Source organism: Ambystoma mexicanum, chromosome 1p (genome assembly GCF_040938575.1).
Source record: "Ambystoma mexicanum isolate Mex_15411 chromosome 1p, UKY_AmexF1_1, whole genome shotgun sequence".
NCBI classification, from domain to species: Eukaryota; Metazoa; Chordata; class Amphibia; order Caudata; family Ambystomatidae; genus Ambystoma; species Ambystoma mexicanum.
In genome coordinates this window covers 1,383,219,383-1,383,239,748 of record NC_090921.1, presented here as the reverse complement: position 1 = coordinate 1,383,239,748, position 20,366 = coordinate 1,383,219,383, and the positions used below count along the sequence as shown (strand labels likewise).

Genomic DNA, 20,366 nt, shown 5'->3' with positions numbered 1-20,366 from the left:
CTTCACCACAGTTATCTCAGGAGATTCAAATTCGCAAGTTTAAACTACTTAATGCAACCGTATAATGTAAACTCCCTCACCTTGCACAGTACTTTGGCAATCAGTCCTAAATGTCGTCCAAAGTTTATCAAAAGCTCAAAGAAATAAGTGAAATAAGTTAAAAAACACAGAATAAATGCAATTGTGTTCAGGTCTTGTATGATGTCACTCGCACAGGATGTGCCATGAAAAGGCTTTTTCTTCTTCTAACATGAGTTAAAAAGGTTATCAGTCAGAGCGGTTTAGCTCAAAAAGCATGCATAACAAAGGAAACATATTTCAGACAAAGTCATGAATCTCACATTTCATTTAAAGCGGTCCATGAAATCATTTTAATTTAATCAAGCTCACCTTTTCTTGCCAGTGTAATATGCCAATTATTGTCAAGATGAAAACACAGACACCAATTAGAGCTATCGCTGTGAGCAGTACAATGTTACTTGGGGTCAGGTACAATTTGGCACTCCAGCTACAGATGAGAGAAAAGAAGAAATACAATTGAAAATGTGACACCCACATACTGCATAATCATAACAGATTACTAAAGATGTGACAATCGCGAAAGACATCAGTAATATAATAGAAAGCCGTGCTCCAATGGGAGTACACGCTAAGGTAATGCACGGTTTAATGACTTGAAGAGCTCCTGCCGAAGATCAAGCGTATTTATGGATGATTACCATGGTCATACAAACCTTCCCCTAAGGTGTTGGGGCTTTGTATTCATCAAAAGACCCTGCTTCCTTTCAATAGTATTTTCAATCAATCATTCTAATGCGTATATTATTCGCCCGTCCTCCCCAGATCCTTACGCGTTTACATTTTTTAAAGGCCAACACTTGTGCAGGTAAAATGCTGGCTTTGGGATTGGTTTGTATGCACTTAAGTCACAGTTACCCCTAAAGGATTTGCCAATGGAAGTAAGAGCCATCACGTTCAGAGGAGGGTCCAATGTGCTGTGACCGCCCCAACTGCTGCCACAGCACAGTGAAAGACAGAAGGTTAGGGAATCTGAGAGGAAGGGGATGAGACCTGGGACACTGATAGGGAGTGGAGAAGGCAGACATTAATAGGGTGTCAGCGGGAGCAGGACAGCACACAATGACAGAGTGGGCTGGGTAACACAAAATGACAGGACTGGAGAGGGCTCCAGTATTCAAATAGAACGCAGGAGCAAGGACCCGGACACTGAGGAGCAATACACAGACAAAGAGGGGCAATTATGACAACTTCAGAATGAATCTTACTTTTAGGGCACCACCCTCAATAGGGTGTCCTATGTTGCTGATCACTCTTCCATGCACTGTAAGAGAGGGACCACCCTGCCATCCCCACCCAGTAATGGTCCCAGAAGGCTCATTGGTTCACTCCTTTTCACACACTACTCCTCCCATCTAAAAAAAAACTATTTCCTCCTTTGGTTTTCTTAATCATCTCTTTGCTGATGATTCTCAAAAGTTGGTCTCCTTTCCTACAGAGATGCCCTCACACATCACAAATATCCTCTCCGTTATGAGCTTTTGAATTGCATTGGTATGCCTAAAGCCCACCACCTCCAAACCCAAAGTGCTTCTTCGGCCGACATCAAATGTCACATCATTTCCATCTGCCCACCTTACCTTATCCCCTATGGGTCACAATCTGAAGGTTCTCTTGGACAGCATGGCATTTTAGCAGTTCCCCTCCACTGCTACAACCAGGCTTAACCTTCTAAACATCTGTACATTCTTTCCCTATTTCACCACTTACACTACACAACACTCAACGCCACCCTGTTCCTAAATCATCTAGTTTACTGCTTCAGCCTCCTCACTAACTTCCTCTGAACCAGTTACTGACCTTTGCTACCTACATCCTTTACAACCCGCCACAATAATTATCCACCCCTCTGAACAACTTCACATGGGTTGAACTTCCATGTAAAATCACTCCCTATTCAAATGTCTCCTCTTGTGTTTAAATGCATCTATGGGATAGCCCCCGAACCTAGCTGAATCAATCTTCAATGAACCTCATCCTGACACTACATTTGCAAGCCCTCCTCAAGCTTACCTCTCCCCTTCATTTTATGCTGATTCTTGCTTTCACTCTTGCGTCCTCTCGATTTCCCATTACTAACTTCCTACCTCCAGAAATCAAAGACCTGGTCTGGTGTCAGGAGTGTCCTTTAAACCACTTTCTCCACCATGAAGGAGCGTTATGGTGCTATCATCATACATTCTCCACACAATGATCCCCCAAACCACCAGAACTACTGGATTGCAGATATGTAAATATTGTAATGACAGAAGATTTATTAAATATCTGTCTTGTGCTGTTTTCATGTACTGTTTCCAGATCCTCTCAGCGCCATCAGATTAATACATTAACTACTGTATCAAATATCAAAGCCACAAGCAATGAGACTGCTCCAGCCATCAATATTCCATTGTACAGTGCTTCTTGGTGAAGCACATAGGATTTTCAATGAATGCATAAATACAATAAATACAAATTGCATCTGTCAGGATACGCTCCTTGGTATTGGCACATGCTGCAACCCCACGGACATTGCAAGCTCCATGGCAGTTGCGAGATGGGGTAAACTGCATTTCCCACCCTCTGGTGTTAGACACAGCGATCAGCCGACGTGATGAGGAAGTGCCGGTCTCGCCCCAGAATGCAGGAGAGGGAATAAGGGAGAGGCCTCTGAGGATGATAGTGCTCTGCAACGAGTCTCAGTTTTCTGGTGGGCCTTAATATGTTTCTTGTTGTCCTATGTGCCATCTACTGCTTTGTGCCCTTCCCCCAGAATTCCTTGCATCTATGCTGACCCACAACTGCTACTCTCAAGATCTTCCCTGGCATTCCACCTTGATAAACTAAATTGGTCCACTCAACATGATTCTATTTGTCTATGAAAATGTGTGGGACTGTATACTTCTAGGTGTACTGGACTAGACTCTTAGTAGTCGTGGGCTCATGTCTTAGAGTTAAGCTGCACAGACTTCTGGCTTTCGGTCTTTAGACTTGGGTCAACCGATTGTGGATTGCTGAGTTCACACCTGGCTTGGCCATTCTAACATTGGTTTGCAGACTTTGTACTTTTGTTTGTACCTAATGAGAAGTAATCACGTGAAGTAATCTCTGTCCTTCCATGGAGGCGCTCCACCAGGTATACTTTCAATGTTATTTGCTCCATTTCTGGTAGTGTTATTGCCTTTTGCCTCTTCAATAGGGTGGAAGTGGAGTTACTTGACACTCCCCTGCTTCCTATTCCCCCTTTCACCCCAGCTGTGCGAGCCCATGCTCTTTCCTGCAAGTATAGAGTTTGAGTTTGGACAGAAACAAGATCAGTGTACAGTACTAAGACATTTTTGTCTACTGCACTTCACAAAACATTTGGCTCATATCAGTGTTTGAAATTTTCCCTCACTTCTCCCTCCCACCACCCCCACATACATAGTCTAGAATAGAGAAAAAAGCAAACAACCACCACCACAGTCGAAGCCGCCTCCCACCTCTCCTAACCTCCAGCCCTTTCCCAGCATTGCAACGCCCGTATTTAGTAAAGGGGAGCCACTCACCCTCTATGTTCGTGCGAGTCTCATCGAGCAGCTGCGTAAGGTATTCCATGTCATATATTGTCCATGCTTTCTGCACCCACTCCTGCCCCGAGGGAGCACCCCCCTTTTCCAGTGCTGAGCCACCAGCAGAGTATGCACCATGTGGCTCTCCGTCTCTGCTTCCTAATCTTCCATCTCTACCCCAAACAACAAACTCGGCGATCGCCCCCGTTGTATCCCATCCAGGTCCTTAGGCCAAGACAGCACTTCGGTCCAGTATCTTTCTATGAGGGAACACCCCCACCACATATGATAATAGTCGGCTTGCAGCCGTCACCATCACCAGCATTTTGAATCTACCCCTGCGTGCATCCTAGAAAGCCTTGCCAGTGGGTATTGCCTTGTATTATCTTGTAGACCGGCATTCTGTATTGCAAGGACTGCATGGATTTCCTATCCCCTCCGCAAATGGCCACTCAGTTCTTATCAGTAATGTCTATTCTCATGTCCCTGGCCCACATCTCTCTTCCCGGTACACAATCAGCAAGGTTCCCCCGCCTCAATTCAACATATAACCTCGATATTTGCCCCTTGGTGCTACTGTCCCACAGTAGGATCACTGCGAAGGGAGTTAGGTCCCTCCGAATGTTCTCTCCCCATCAAGGACTCGTCATCACCCCTTGATCTGCAGATAGCAGAAGACCGAGTTTTCCTATGCTCAAGCGTTCCACCAATCTGGCCAGGGGTAAGAATTTACCTCCCTCCCACAGCTACCCCACCCTTGATCGTCCTGCTTCGTACCAGGTCTGATAGCTTGCCGGTTCCTCGACCCAATCCCGCAGGGGTGGTGCCCATATACAGCCGAGTGGCGATGGCCATGTCGACAGCCAACGAGTAGCCTCCCGCCACACTGACCAAATAAACGCTAGAATTGGGTGCATCAGTACTCTTCGGGGGGATACTTTTTTGTGGGACCCAAAACCAATCGCCTAGCATGACCAGCGTCAGGACCTGGTTAACCATATGGACCCATTGCTTCCCCACACTCTGTTCTAAGTGGTCCACCATAATACGTAATTGCACCGCCCTATAGAGACTGCAGCGAGATGTGCCAGAACATTGTTCACGCATATGACCCCTGTGTGTTTTGTATAATAAACCACAGTAATCCTTGCTCCTTGTGTGGACCTTGACTTCTTGGGACCAGGGAAGGAGTTGGGGCCTTCCGTGAGCTGGGAGTCCACGGACCCTTGGCACAGCTCTGCCGGACCCAGTAATTACCCTAACACAACGATGCCAGGACCTTCTGGGGCCAAGTCTCTTTCCTGCAAAGTCTCTTGCCTTAGAAGGCCTGCTAAACCATAAACAATAAACAAAACAAAGGTTCCTTTGGCTGCAATGACCGTGTCTTGGCCACCTGGATGACAGATCCCCGGAGACTAGTAAATGAGAGACCTTCAGGTTTCTCACATACCCTTCCACTATGCAAGGTGGATATGCCTGTACTTTGTCCAGGTTCCCTGGTGTTAAGACCTGGAAAAGGACAGGGACAAGAGATGTCCAAGAACTCTAGCATATTCCACTGATTGTTTTTGGTCAATGTAGGTAGAGGTGGAGTGATGTTACCGGCCTCTCTACAATAACCTAAGAATTGGGTTTCAAGGGCTGTTTTGGGTTTCATAGACTCTGAGTTTTCACAGTCCCTTATTGGAGAGCTTTGGGAGTAGTAGTTTGCCTGCCAGGATCTCCAAAGAGAGGTGGAGATTCTTGTAAGACAGTAGAGAATATGGGGAAGTCCCGCCCCAGAATAACTTCTTGAGAGAGCCTGGCAATTATGGCTGATGATATTTCACAGGATTCACCCCAGATTTCAATGTGTACGGGTATTTTAGGGTATACTTCAGTACCCATGTCACTAACTAGGGCCGCATTGTCTAGGTCTTTGGTTGTAACTAAATCGCCCGTATAGCAGTTTGCTTAATACCAGAGTCCACCAAGCCCTTACTTGCTTCCCATTTACTCAAGCCTCTTCATATGCAAAATCGGTAGGAGTTTGACATAAACAGATGCTAAAGGTCTCTAGCTCTTCCTCAGGTTCTTCCCACTCTTTGCCCTTCAAACAGCCGATTTCCATAGGTTCATCCTTTATGTTCTTTGGACAGTGCCTGGCTAAATGTGTCATTTCTCTACAGGAAAAACAGACCGGAGGAGGTCGTCTGCTTCCTTTTAATTCCTCCCTTCGTCTTTCCTCCTTGGCCTTCCGATCAGTTTTCCTGATTCCTACTCTCGCTCGTGGCATCCCTTCCTTGATTCTATGCGCCCCCCCTAAACCCTTGTTTATCTATTCCTTGAGTATGAGGTCGACTGACGGGCTTATGATCCTTCCATTCTTCCCATCGATGGGCCAAGTGGAAGTCTTTATCTGCATCTGAATGGTTTTGTGCATTCTCAATGGCTATGGCTAGGGTAGGTCGATTTAACTGAAGAACTGATTTTTGCAAGAAAGGGGGTAAGGAATTAGTAAATTGTTCTAATTTAATCATCTCTGTTAGTTCTTCTAGGGATTTGTTATTAATCCATAGGGCCACCATGTTTTTGACACATTCACCAAGCACTAAAGGAGTTTCTACCGGGTTTAACCTAATGGCTCGTCATTTCTGCTGATACAAATTACAGGTCTGCCCCACTCTTTTTAACAACCCTTTCTTGATGGATAGAAAGGTGGGTCCCTGTGCGATGTAAGTAGTTGCTAGGAAGTTTGTAGTGTGCCTTTCAACAAGGGACCCAGATAGCATCTTTTTAGGTTCTCTTCCCATCCCAGTTCAGCCAGGCGTTAGAGGTTTAGAAAAAGATTTCCTAAATCTTCGCCTTCAAGATTTGGTTGAAGGACACCTTGGGGTAGTAAGGGTCTCGCTTGCATTTAGATTAATCTAGTTACATTTTCTTGGGAGTCTATTCTCAGCCTGTATCTGATGGGCCGCTAGTTGGGCGATGACATTGGCTAGGTCGGCCATTTCTAGGGCTCCCTTCTGTGATGTCTGAATCAGAAAAAAAAAACTTGCGACTCCCTCGGATAAGGTTTCAAAATCCTTGTAGTCTTCCGATTCTGAGTCTGTTGAAGGAGTGGACGTTGGTAAATGAATCTTTAACCCTGATGGTCCCGCGACAGATGGTGACTGGGTAGCATGAAGAAAAAAAAGGCTTGAGGGAGGGGGATTCAGAGCACTAGGTCTCGTAAAAAAACGATTGCCTGAACTTTTAGGATTATTCGGTTCCAAGGCTGTATGTTGCAATGGGAGAGAGGAAGGTTGTCTAGCAACACTTGAGTTTTAAAGCAATTAATAGCATGGGTTTCAATTTTTATCAGTTGAATCATATCCCACTTCTGACACTATATGTACAGAACTCATGGTGGCAACAGTAAAGACAGACAAGATATCACAGTTCAGGGGTGTTTCTTAAACTGTATAAATGGGAGAAGAGAAATTCTTAACCTAAATCTAAGATGGGAGAAAGCTACGACCCTCAAATAATAAAAAGGTAGTCCTGGTGGCGTCTTGTCAAATAAAAAGGGCCTATGCTAAAAAAAAAAAAAAAAAAAACTATTGCCAATCCTTACAAATTAGTTACAAAATAGTGTGGGATAATGTTCTTAAGAAAAGAAAGAAGTGTTCACCAAATGATAAGTCATGATGGTATGGTTGGGTCTCCTTTCCCCACGTTTTTAGCACAGGACAATCAGGACCTCTCGGCACATTATACTTCTGGGCCTCGCCAGGACAAGGTTACAGTTCCTTTCAACGATGCCAGGATCTTCTGGGGCCAAGTCTCTTTCCTGCAAAGATTCTTGCCTTAGAAGGCCTGCTAAACCATAAACAATAAACAAAAGTTCCTTTCATAATCTTTCACGTTGGGCGATTGCTCTTCGCCCTTTTGGATGCCCCTCAACCGGGCCCTGGTCCTTCTTGCAACGCTAGTCTCCATCGATCAGGTTCACCATGGCCTTTCACTCAAAAATGTATCATTCAAATGTCTCAATGTCTTTTTAAACACCTATCCATTGTGGACATCCCTCAGCCGGGTTCACACTTGTTGTCACAATGTTCACGGGTACATCACTGTTTCCCCTCAATTCGCTGGCATCCCTCTGTCGGGTTCACATTTGCCAGTACCAAAGCTTGTAATCTCATCAGAAAGCAGGGGTTCCCTTCCCCTAGCTTTCTCCTGGCATCCCTCCGTCGGGTTTACAATTGCCACAGTTCACAAGACCCATTAGGTTCTTCCCTTTTACCTAAGTTTGGGTCTCAGCCCAAACAGGCTTCCCATAAAGCCCCCAGTCAGGCTTCACACAGTTCTATCAGTTTTCTCCAATGTCTCAAAGACTTTTGAGTGTACAAGGGGGTTTGCTTGACCCTCGTAGGACCACTTTGACGTTTTAGATAGGCCTCTCTTAAGGCGCTTGGTTCTTGTAGTTAAAAAAAAAAAAAAAAAAACACCACAATCCACAAAAGCTTCAGTCACAGTCCTTCAAATAAGCGCCCAGCGATGCCGGACCACTCTGCTTCTGAACCTTTTTCAGGGTTTCTTTAAAGTTCACTCACACAACTTCTTTGTTCAACAAGCTTGCTGCTTGCAACCTTGGGCCCAGCACAGTTCGGTTTTACTATCTGTCTTCTTTGACTTACCGGCTGTACCGACTGTTGGAGATTCTGGTCTCAGGAGCCAAGGACGGCACCACTGCGGCAAGCGCTTATCCCTGCCTTGGTTATCAGTGCAGGAGGGCGCTGTGTGCCATTGACACCTGTCACACCGTACGCCAGCTGGACTTTGCAGTCTTATGATTTCCCTTTCGGAGGCTTTGCAGGTCTGAGTTGAAAAGGGCAAGGGCAGTTACCCATTTGTCGTTCCTCCAGGTCTCGCCGCCTTTCTCCTCTGTTTGAACAGCCGGTCTGGTGAAGCCGTTTCCTCGTGTGTTCGGCCTTGATTAAAGTGTGCTCTTGTGCTCCACCTTTTATCCCTGTGGGGAAGGGAAAGGGCCGTCAGGTGTGCGTAGTTATTGTCAATTGCCTGACTCTGCCTGACCTTTGTGTTGGGACACATCAGGTAAACGGCTCTGGTGTTAGACCGTTATCTTTCACGGTGGTACGTGTCGGAAAAGGTGGGTAGAACTTTGAATATCCTATGGGGTAAAAAGGGGAAAAGGTGTTATAGGGAAGGGGGTACCGCATCTAACCCGTCGGCGTCCCACTTCCACCCCACTGCAGGACCCCCCCACCCCCATCCAGGTGATCCTCCCGCACTGGTCCACCCCCAGGAACTGGATCGAATAGCATTTGCGTGTCCAGGCCACCTGGATGACAGATCCACGGAGAATAGTAAGTGAGACACCTTCAGTTGTCTCACAGTAAACTGTCATATGCTAAGGCGAGGGTAGCAACAGCAGAGTGGTCACAAGCGAGGGAGAGGGTGGAGACGGTGGACTGGTTGGGTTGCAGCAGGAATGCATGATGCACTGGGATAGGATGGGCAGGTTTGATCATGCAAGATACACCAAACAGCTACATGAAGGTGGTGATAAACCTGGAGAGGCTGCTCGCTTGACAGTGCCAGGGAGAGGGGAGGAGGGGAAATGGTATGTGGCATCACAGATGACTTGGGAGTGATGAGGAGAACGCAAGAGGAGATGAATGAAGTGTTTGCCACTTACTATGAGACCTTGTACTGCAAAGAGGTGACGGAGTGCCGAAATGACATTGGGGAGGCTAGGTCACAGATCACACTACCAAGTGTGGACAATACGCACAGGGAAATGCTTAATGCCCCTTTGTAAGTAGATGAAATCCATGAGGTCATGCAGGCATTACCGACAGGCAAAACTTCTGTGAGCAGATGTACTACCCAGCGAGTTTTATAAAGAATACTCAGAATTCCTAGCACCAAAACTGGTGGAAATGCTGGAGGAAGTGTATAGGTCGGGGGTACTGTCACAGAGCCTATGGGAATCTATCATTGTACCAATAATTAAGCCAGAAAGCCCCCATTAGAGTGCAGATCTTATGGACCCTTCTCAATAGTGAACATGGAATGAAAAATACTATCGGCAGTCCTGGCCAACAGACTGAAGGCTGGGATAGGCCTGTTGACTTACTCAGACCAGACAGGATATGTCCTGTGCAGACGTACCTCTGATAACCTCAGACCACTACATTACATCATAGATTGTACTTATCACATGCACAAGAACTGTGCGGTTGCCTCTTTAGATGCACTAAAGGCATTTGGCTCGTTCAGGTGGGAAAGAGTTTTGGCCCGGGCTTCCTGCGATGGGTGTGATTGGTATGCACTAGACCGGTAGCGAGAGGGTGGACAGGGAGACATGTCTCCAAGAGCTGGGAACCGAGAAGAGGGACGAAGCAAGGGTGCCCTCTGTCACCCATGCTGTACATTCTGACCCTTGAGCCGCTTGCAGCATTTTTGAGACAGAAATACGTGGATGCAGGGTTCAAGATACAGGGATCACTCATGTCGTCTCGCTTTACGCGGACGACATGTTGCTTTGTATCAGCCAAACGTTCGTCAACCTTGCACATGTGCTGGACATTCTAGATGGGTTTACAGAATTGTCGGGGATTAGGATTAGTAAGGAAAAGTCCTGCCTGTTCCCACTAGGAGACATGAGGGGGTATAGGAGGGACCAGCTACTGGAATTGGGGTTGAGGTGGAATCTGCAGACCTTCAGGTACCCAGGGGTAATCATTTGGTACGACGTTAGGACCGTACATGACCAGAATGCCCAGAAGGCGCTAGATGGGCTGGAGAGATCAATTTTTTTGGGGGGAAGCTGCCACTATCGATGGCTGGCAGAGGGTCTTTGATGAAGCTGGTAGCAATGCCCCGATTACTGGTAGCAATGCCCCGATTACAGTATTTGGTGAACATCCCATCTAATATACCCGGGAAGTTCTTCCGGCGCAATGGAAGCGATAATTAGGTAGTTCCTGTGCGGCGGTAAGAGGAGTAGGATAGCGCTGAAAACACTGCAGGGGGTCTACACGAGTGGGGGGATTAGATTGCCAAATTTTGAATTATATCATGTGGCTGGGCAACTACAGTTTGTCGTAAAATGGCTGGCGGACAAGGTCTCGCTGGAAACGCAGCTCCTGCAACCCTGAGAAGAGCCACTCTACTTGAAAGAAGTATTATGGAGGTCGTGGGGGCGGACCTCCCAAGGCTGCTTCAGCTTTTAACACACGGGAAGAAAGTATGGCACATAGCCTAGAAGCTCCTGGGAGTGGGGGATACTTTCTCCACACACATTCACTTAGCGGTGTTGGTACAGGCAAACCCGGGAAGGATTATAAATATTAGGCTGTGCTGGGAGGAAAATGGGGTGGCTACTATTGGGGACTTGATGAGCGAGGGACGACTGACATACTTCACTGGTGCAAGATAGTGGCCTTCAGGCAGGACAATTTTTAATTTATATGTTCCTGGCACGACTTATCATGGAAAGATAGCCCGAGATTAGATCTGGGCTTGAGGATAATCAGACATTGGGCAATCTGTATGATATGTCCAAAGGGGGTCATGTGGTCTCAAGCGAGTATGAATTATTCTTAAGCCAGTGCGGGATGGCTCGGGACATAGAAGGGGCAGCTGGGGTCCGAGTGGGCTGGGAAGCAGACCTGGGAAGGGAATTCACTGATGAGGAATGGGCATGGATTCTACTGTACCCGAAGAATGTATCTAGGAATGCCAGATTTAAATTGGTACAACTATAACCGACACATTGTGCATATATGACACCACAGGATGTGAAAGTTCAAAAGGAGCGAGTAGGCAGGGATGCCTGAGATGGGACAGTGTGGAAGCAGATCTCCTGCACAATTTCTGGTTGTGTCCTGTGGTTAGTAGGATTTGGGGACCAATTGAGGAAAGAGTGGCTGGAGTCGGAGTGGAAATGCAGGGTTGGCCACCTGAAGCCTGTCTGTTGGGCATGTACCCCCGTGGAGGGAGGAGGGGTGGGGACCACAGCAGGGTGAATTTATCGAAAATGAAGGACCTCTTCTGTGTGCTGGCAAAGCAAAGAATAGCCATGGCATGGATGTCAGAGGCAGGAGTAGCATAGCTGTATCATGGAGAAATTTGCAAAAACATGCAATACCCGAGACCGTGGTCTGGCATCCTGCGTGTACAGGGGGCTCAGAGAGACGAGTGATGATGTAGCATCCTGGAGAGAGAACTCACCCTGGCAATGTTTGGCGACACACTGTTACGCTCACCTGGTCTCTGCGGAGGCATTGGGGCATGGTTGCAGCCCTCCCGGGGGCGAGGTCACTCGGGTTCGACTTCGCCCTCTGCGCTTATGTGGTGACTGGTGGTAATAGGTAATGCCGTTCTGTACTGGTCCTGCACGATGAATAGAGGGCGTGAGTATGCCAGCTTGTACGCCTGACCCCCTTCCAAACCCCTTCTCCCAAACCGTGGTACCCATGGGATGCGCTGTCCCTGGAAAGCTCACCTGTATATTAGTTTCGGCGAGCACTCCGTCCTGCTGCTTCTGGCAGGGACGCTTGTATGATCTGAACCAATTTCCTTCACTGGTCCCTTACACGTGGTAGTCCAGTCCTGCTGCGACTAAGCCACTATACTTCAGGTTAGTGTTCCTGTTTGCCTTTGTCTTTCCTCGTCTGTTTTTGTTGTATTGTAAAGTGTGTATTGCTGTCCGTTCCACTTTTGATATTTGCTTTTTTGTTTTCTTCCCTTACGGGCGATGTTGCCGGCCCGGCAGAAGCTGCAGAACTCTAGGCGGCAGCCGGAAGGAATGAGGAATGAAGCTGCAGCTGTACAGTAGCTGATAAGTTGTTAACTAGGAGGTGCGCAGGGTTCAAATGCGGCGCGGCCCTAGGACGGATGTTCTAACCTTGTCTTTCTTCTTCTTCACAGGGTCTGAGTTTGTGGATGCGGAGTGCAGTGCTGAGGCGTCGGGATCAAGATCACTGGATGTCAGGAGACGAGTCTTCAGATGAAGCGATGAAGCACCGGTTTCCTGGAAGTGAGTATGCAGGAGAACGCCTGGTTTTAAAAGGTAAGTAAACTGGTCCAAGCGGCGGTGAGCGTCACGTTGCATGCGGGTGCACAGTAACGCGAAGCAACGGCTTTAACGATGGAGCAGCTTATATAGCGGAGCTTCTGAAGCCACGCCCACCAGGTTCAGCCTGCCTGCCACATCCGATGAGTCAGCACATGAAGACCAGGCCTAGGGAGCCACACCCGATGAGTCAACACATGAGGCTGTTCCTTGGAATAAATGCTTTCAGCTCCTGGAAAGTTCTTGTAAAATAAAAGCACTCCTGCACTGAAATAAAGTCTTCCTGTTCACATCTCTATATGAGCCTGGCGCCAAAGGCGCCAGGACTGAGTCCAGCCAGGGCCCCTGTGTTTATGGGTCCCAAAGGGACATAAGTGAGTCAAGTGACCCATTGCCCCCATCTCTAGATGGTGTGTTTTTTGTGTTCTGGGGCCTGTGGCCATGACGCACACCTAGTGAAAAACGAACACAGAGAAGGGAGGTTGAAGGGGGCAGCTAGGAAATGAGGATAAGAGTGAATGGTGTGGGAACGCCGCTGGTGGGAGTGATTCTGGAACTTGCACTTGACCGTGATGGGAGAGACCCACTGGGCATGCCTGCAGGGGGAACCTAGAGACATGATCGCACTGCTGCCCAGACGATGAACTGCTAAGAATACACTAGATGCATTATTTTAGCAGGACACTAGATGTATTGCAATAGAGAAGGACCCTATGTGGCCTTGAACCACTCTTTGGATACTTGCTGCATGCAGTCTAGGGGTCCTGGGGTTTGTCCGAAAAGTGACCCCTGGCGAGCTGGGATATTGCAGAGAGACTGCAAAGCAATTCATGTACTTGATGCACACGGGGGGGAGGGAGGATGTAGGGTGGGGGGAGGAGGGTAGTTGGGATTGTAGTTGTTGCCAAGTGAACATTTTTTACAAAAAAGCAAAAAAGGAAAAAAAGGACTGCAATGGCAAAGCCTGAGACAAAGTTCAGGGAGATACCCAAGATGTGCAACACTCTGGATGTGTGGAACAAATGTGCTGACGTCTGGTCTAGGGAGCGGCCTCAGATGAGCAAGTCACCCAGCTTGGGAAATATATAAATGCCTTCCCTCCATCACTCCCAGCCGCTTGTTGAAGACCCTGGGTGCTGAAGATGGACCGAACGGCAGGACCATAAACCGGTAGTGGCATTTCGCCACAACAAATCTCAGGTTCTTTTTGTACTTAAGATGAATCGGCACAGGGAAGTAGGCATCCTGACGACCCAGTGATATCAGCCAGTGCTGCAGGTCAAGGGCTTGGAGGATCTCGGCCAGTGTAACCATCTGGAAATTGCGCTTTTACAGGTCCATGAGTCGCAGATCTAGCAAAGGATGGAAGCTCTGATCCTTCTTTTGTACCAGAAAACAGACTGAATAGCAGCTCTTGCCTCGTCCGTGCAGTGCACCCTTCTCTATAGCTCCTTTCACCAGAAGCCAACAAACCTCCTCCAACATCAGGGGTCCGCAGGCAAGAATGGGCTGGAAGTAGGATGATCTAGAGAGCGTTAATGAAAAGGTAGGCAATATCCCTGGTGAACGACCTGTTGGCACCAGACGTTGGGGGTGGTGAGACACTGTTCTGTGCAGAGCAAGCAAATTCTTCCCCTACAGGGGTGATGTGGAAGTCGCTGTTAGGGAGAATTCTCTGTTAAGGCTAATTTCCCAAACCTAGTGAGTCCCCCAGCAGCTCTGCTGGATTGTTGGGGTTTATTTTTTTCTCCTGCTAAGAGTGAGACTCTTTTTCTCCCACTCCTAGGCATGATTTGAGAATGTCCTTTGACTGTGAATGTGTTTTATGGGCTATGGGGTCTTTTACTCCATAAGGCTTCATGTGTTTTTGGTATGTGTGTTACACAGCCCCCTCAGTGCAGTAACACAGGGGTGTCATGGTGACCCCCAAACATAGACCCCATACCCTGGGACTGACTACTGTCTCCCAGGGCATGTAAAGTCACCATTGGCTTTACTAGTCTCAAATTGTGAACAGAACCAGTACAAATCATATTGTGGAAGGACTGGTAGGGGTAATTCGATTGCCCCTGGGTCTGTTTTCCAAGGGGGCACTGTCCAGTCCCCCTCTTGTCGAGTTTCTGGCTGGTGGCAGCGGATACCACGCGAAATATTCCACCGGAATATTTCTTATGGGATTTTCCCATTGATTTTAAACGCACCACTTTTTGGTGCAATGTTAAAGATACCGCCGGCTTATTTATTTAATATTAATTCCCCGGTTGGGTCTTTTTGCCAGGACTTGGTTTTAAAATGGCGTTTGTGTTGCCTCTGAAACTCTAACCCAAGTCGAGCCCTTTGTTCCACTTTTTGGCGGGCTTCTGCACAGAAGCCCTCCAAATGGTGCCATTCTGTCTGGGGTCTACAGGATGTGTCGGCAACTCAAGTTGTGCTCTTGTGTGATTGGCCCAGTGGTGAGCCGCCCGGCTCACCACTTAGCATGTTTGAGTGACAGCTAGGCTGTTGAATGGGGTTTTTTCTGCATAAAAGCAGGGCTTTGGGGACTGGAACTTCAGAAGTCGCCACAGGACCTAAAGAATCTGAAGAGGGGTGAAGCTGAGCCATCTACAACGACGACACCACCGGTGGAGCCCTGCTGTAAAGAACTCATCACTTCCCCAACGACAGAGATCTTCTTCCAGGAGAGTCTTCTTCCCTTTGAGCCGGTGGGACCAACCAGTTCGCCTTTTTCGCCTTCCAGGACGTCTCGTGGTCGAATCGCCAGTGCCATGCACCCCGGCGGCCGGATATCCACGCTTCACCACGGACCGCAAATAAAAGTGTTGTAACTTTTAATCAGGAACTCCGCGGCTGGTTTCATCCCTGGCAGTGCAACGACTTCTTGCTTTCTTCCTCGTCGAGATCATCTCTTCCTCTGGTCGAAGCCACGACTTGCACCCGCTGCCAGGAATAACTGCCCCCGCTGGAACGTTCTCACCATTTAAGGTACTGTGTCCCGCCTGGCCTCCCTTGCAACGGACTGTCCAAGGTGTCCCGTAAATCCTTGACTTTCCAACTGGGTTGGCCTCCAAACCTTCTAACTTCATCTTTCTGAACTGATCCAACCTCTTTTTGACACTTTCTGCAAAGACTTCGAGTGCATTTCCACTGTGTGATCTTGGGCACATTCAGCCTTGCTTCCTCTAAGTGTGGGCCTGGCCTATGAACTTTGGCTCTACAGTAGACCCTGCCTTTCCTGCCTTGCTGGGGATTCTTAAAAGTGTTGGTACTGTGTTATTTCCATGCTCTGCCTTTTCTCTCCCTTTTTTTACGAATTATTGGAGTGCCATCTAAGGTTACGCGCTCACCTCTGTTTTGCTAATAGGTGGTGTCTTAACCTAGACTTGTCGAATAATTAACTAGGGAGGTGTATATGCTTATAGTGGCTGTGTTTGAACTTGCTTGATATATTAGTGCCAGTGTATTTTCATAAGTGTGTTTTAAATAAATAATTATATACTTTTAATACCAAAGCTCTGGTCAGTGTTTGCTTGTTCTACTGTATTTTTGGCCCTATTGTGAATGCTCTGTATACTGCCTAACGCTTCTTGAGAGAAGTCTGACTGCTCAGCCACAGCTACCAGGTAAATCTGGGTGGTGCAGACTGCTACCAATTGGGTTTACTGCTTACTCCTGAGGTCTTAAACTTTTTGCAGTGGTCCCTAAGGGAACTGCACAGGTTTCTGCCTAACAGTCGCCTTCACAGGGGGTTAGCACCCTGGTCTCCCAAGGGCACACTTGAATCAGACAAAATTCCTCTTGGAGTACCCACTGCCCCACCTGGGTGGTGTGGTTGCTCCTTGTCCAAGTGAGCCTGTCCGCTGCCGCTGTAGACACAAGATAGGAAGGGTTGAAACCCCCTACTTCTGTTCATGGGGGCAGCAGGCCATTTCTCCTCTAGCCCTAGGGACTTGGCTGTCGCCTTTGAGGACTTGAACTCCTGGAGGGACTTATCAGCCTTTGACCCAAAAAAAAGTTAAGGGCCTTCAAACTGCATGTTCAGGAGCTGTGCCTGTACATCCAGGGCAAAACCTGAGGTCCTCATTCAGGATCAGTGCGTCAACATGACAAAACGGATGTAGTTAGCCTCATGGAGGCCACACTAGTATTTGGCAGGATGTCTCTCTATCATCATTAACCAGGGCCTCAAAGCCCTCTCTGAACTCCCTGTTACTTAAGCGGTCAGGGGCTCCAAAGACTGCCGACCAGAGGCCAAATGAGGATGTTGCTAGGGCACAGAAGGCATTGTTCATCCTCAGGCCCAGACTGCCTGAAACAAAAATCTTACTTATCCTAGTCATCCAGCCTCTTGCTCTCTTTATCAGGAGACAAGGAGGGGGAAGGATGTTTTCGGGGTTGCCATGGCACACTGAATTACAAGCCTTTCATGGGAAGCATGCAAAGAAAAACGCCAGATCCGAAGGTGCCGGCCTATGCTAGGTCCTGTGAGGGGTCAGAAATTTGAGGCGGAGAACTTGGTAAAGGTTTTTCACAAGATGCCATTTTATTAACACAAAAAGGGGGTTTGACAAACGCCTCACTAACCCTAGCCCAAAGTTCCCTGCCTATCAACATAAACCAAAGGAAAACACTAATAAAAGGAATCTGTCCCTCAAACTTATACGTATATCAAACTCAAAGGTAATATATGGCATTTCAAAATGTAACAAAAATAACAGTTGTATTCAACATAAACTTAACTGTGCATCCTTATAACGTAGGTTACATCCCCTTCCCCAGATTCACAGTGCAATTTTTTGTCCACAGTTCAAATAAGAAAGTTCCATTCAGCCAAGTGTGTATAAAAGTTCCACTTACTCCGGAAGTCTGCCACTTAGCCTTGCAACAAAAGCCTGGCCAGATGAAGTCTTTACCTCTCAAAGTATAGACAAAAGTTGAACATATCTTCTTTTGAAGGAAATAAAAATACTCGCAATAATTCTGTACCAACAAACATGTTTTGTCAGGAGGATTCTACCACAACTTACCAAACACTATAGGAGAAAGTTCAACACTGCTTCTTCTGTTTAAGGAAACAAAAATACTTTCACAGTTCTGTATGAATAGCAATGTTTTGTCAGAATGATTGCACCACAATTTATTGAACCCTTTCGTGGTCTTGACACTTCTTCTCCACACCCATTTACCAGAAAGCAGTACTTCACTGATTTCTTCCTGGTCCACTAACTTGCCAGGACTACCACTCCAAGATCCCTATCCTGGTATACTCGCCTGCCAGGACGAAAGCTCTTAACACTACTACAAGTACTTCTGTGGTGTGGTTAATGTCAAACCATTTGGAAAGTCTGACTTACAACATCAAAATCTCCTACTTCTGGGAAGGCATGATACACATTGGTGCTGTTTGATCCAACTTTGTAATTGCCACATACAATGCAGGTTATGCTCCTCTCCTTGTGAATATTTTCTATTAGGAGGGCTTCTCTCCTGACACTCTTATTTTCACACTATTACATCAAACAAATACTGACTTAACACTTGTGCTTCTTTGGCTTAGACAATGTGTGTTGATGTATTTTTTCAACTATTGCTTCTTTCTAGCTCTGGCAATAACGGTTATAATTAGCTTACTTCAGTATTGCCCTCTGTTGAATTTGGCAATGGTGGTTTTTGTTAATTTGCTTCAGTATTGCCCTTTCTTGACTTTGGCAATGGTGATTATGGTTAGCTTGTTTCAGTATTGCCCTTTTGTTGCAGTGGCAATAATATTTATAACCTTTCCTTTCTTGTCTTTGCCAAAAGTTCTTATTATGCCAGTTAAATTTCTTTACATTCATTTAGTATACTAAATCATTATTAGTGACCAGCAGTCGATTACGGAGCGTACCAGGTTTACCCAACACTGATGAACTCACCCGCTTCTGCATATACATCTGTTGTATCCACTGCCACTGTAACCTCTGCTGTCTCCTGCACGGCAGACTGTTTCGGTTTTCTTTATGCATCCCGCGCCCCTCGGGAAAGGAGTGTTCTATGTCCTACAACACTACAGTGCTGGCCAGCCACCGGAACACAGTGAGCAATAGGGAGAGCCTCTCTCGCCAGGGTGAAAGATGTATACAATAACTCTTCCTGCTGTGCAACCTCTGCATCAAAGCTGGAGACCCTCTCAGGACTGTCTTCTGCTCCAAAGCTAGCGGCAGCTCAGGTTCCCTTCTTCTGTTGCAACTCAGATGTAGTCTCTGCAACTACTCCACCTCCTACTTCTGCTTCCAATGGCCTGCACCTGAGAGGGCCTTATATATTCAAATGTCCCGCTCAGGTGTGGGTCATTAGAACCACTAGACTGCATACTGCAGTTCAGAGCCTCTTTGTCCCTCTTCCTCATCCCAATAATCAGGACATTGTGGGACTTGAAGTCCCCAATGTTCTGATTACCTTTTCCTTCATGTGTACATGCTTCAACTTCATTTTATTTACTCTGATTGTGGAATAGCTCTCTAGGGAAGGTTTTTAGTGGGTTTAATAGTAAATTCCTATCCAAGGGAGAATTATATTAATTAGAAGTCAGGGTGCAAAGATTCTGATTCTCACATGTATGGCTTTCTTGTTGATTACAAGAGTTTTCCCTACCATTAATGTAGGTAGTTTTGTACAGGTAAGCCTTACTTTGATAACAGGCCATTACATATTCTGGCACGATACTAAATCAAAGGCTTTTTCGGCATTGAGAGATATAGCCACTGCGTTCCTCCCCGGGTGTCTCTGCGCCATTATGCCAAAAAGTCTATGGAGATTTAGGGCCGTGGATCTCGTGGGGATAAACCCGTTTTGGTCAGGATGGACCAGAGTCTGAACTGCTGGCAGAAGTCGATTGGCCAGCACTTTTGCAAATATCTTGGCGTCAGTGTGAAAGTGAAAGGGGTCTATAGGATGATACATCTTGGGGCAGTCTATGAGGTTTAGGGAGTACAGTTATCACAGCCTCCCGCATTAATATTGGCACCAATTCCTCGCGGAACTCTTTATAGAATTCGGCGCCTATCCAGTCTGACCCTGGAGGTTTGCCAGACGATAGCATTTTAATTGCTTCCGTGATTTCCTCAGCAGTTACAGGTTGCTCCATTGCCAGTCGGTCCTCATCTGAGAGTTTCGGCAGGGAAAGTGCCGCAAGATATGATTTAATTCGCATATAGTTCCTTATCAAATTAAGCAAATTCCCCGTTAATCCCCTCTTCCCTCAGGAGCACCTCCCCTTGTGATGTTTGTATGCTGGTAATCTGATTGGGTTGTCTATCCTGTTTAAGTAGATTAGACAGTGTTTTCCCAGCTTTATTCCCATCCCCGTATCTACGTACCCATCCAGGTACCGCTATGTAGCGCATTTCCTTAGTGGCCAGTTCACCAAACTGCTGTAGGTGTGTATGTATTTCCGCCAATATTGCTCTGTCTTGTGTGCGAGTACAAGTCTCCTCTAGTTCTCCCAGCTTACGTTCAGTTTCAGTTAGCTCAGCTCGCACACCTTTTAGACCACCTGCGGACTTAGATATCAAGACTCCCCTGGTCCAAACCTTAAAGGACTCTCACACTGTGGAATACCTATCCACTGTTCCAACATTATTAGTAAAAAAACTCTGCTATTTCGACGTGTAATGCCTCCACCACCCCGGGGTCACCCAGTATTCCTCTTG

At 47.0% G+C, this 20,366-nt stretch overlaps 1 protein-coding gene across 1 annotated transcript in view; it reads right to left on the bottom strand.

The window, feature by feature from the left end:
• Positions 1-20,366, bottom strand: part of ITFG1 (integrin alpha FG-GAP repeat containing 1) — a 1,448,837-nt gene that overhangs the window by 46,047 nt on the left and 1,382,424 nt on the right. The window contains exon 17 of the mRNA XM_069607059.1: positions 391-508. Within this exon, the coding sequence (XP_069463160.1) occupies positions 391-508 (118 nt within the window). The remainder of the gene's footprint in view (positions 1-390; positions 509-20,366) is intronic.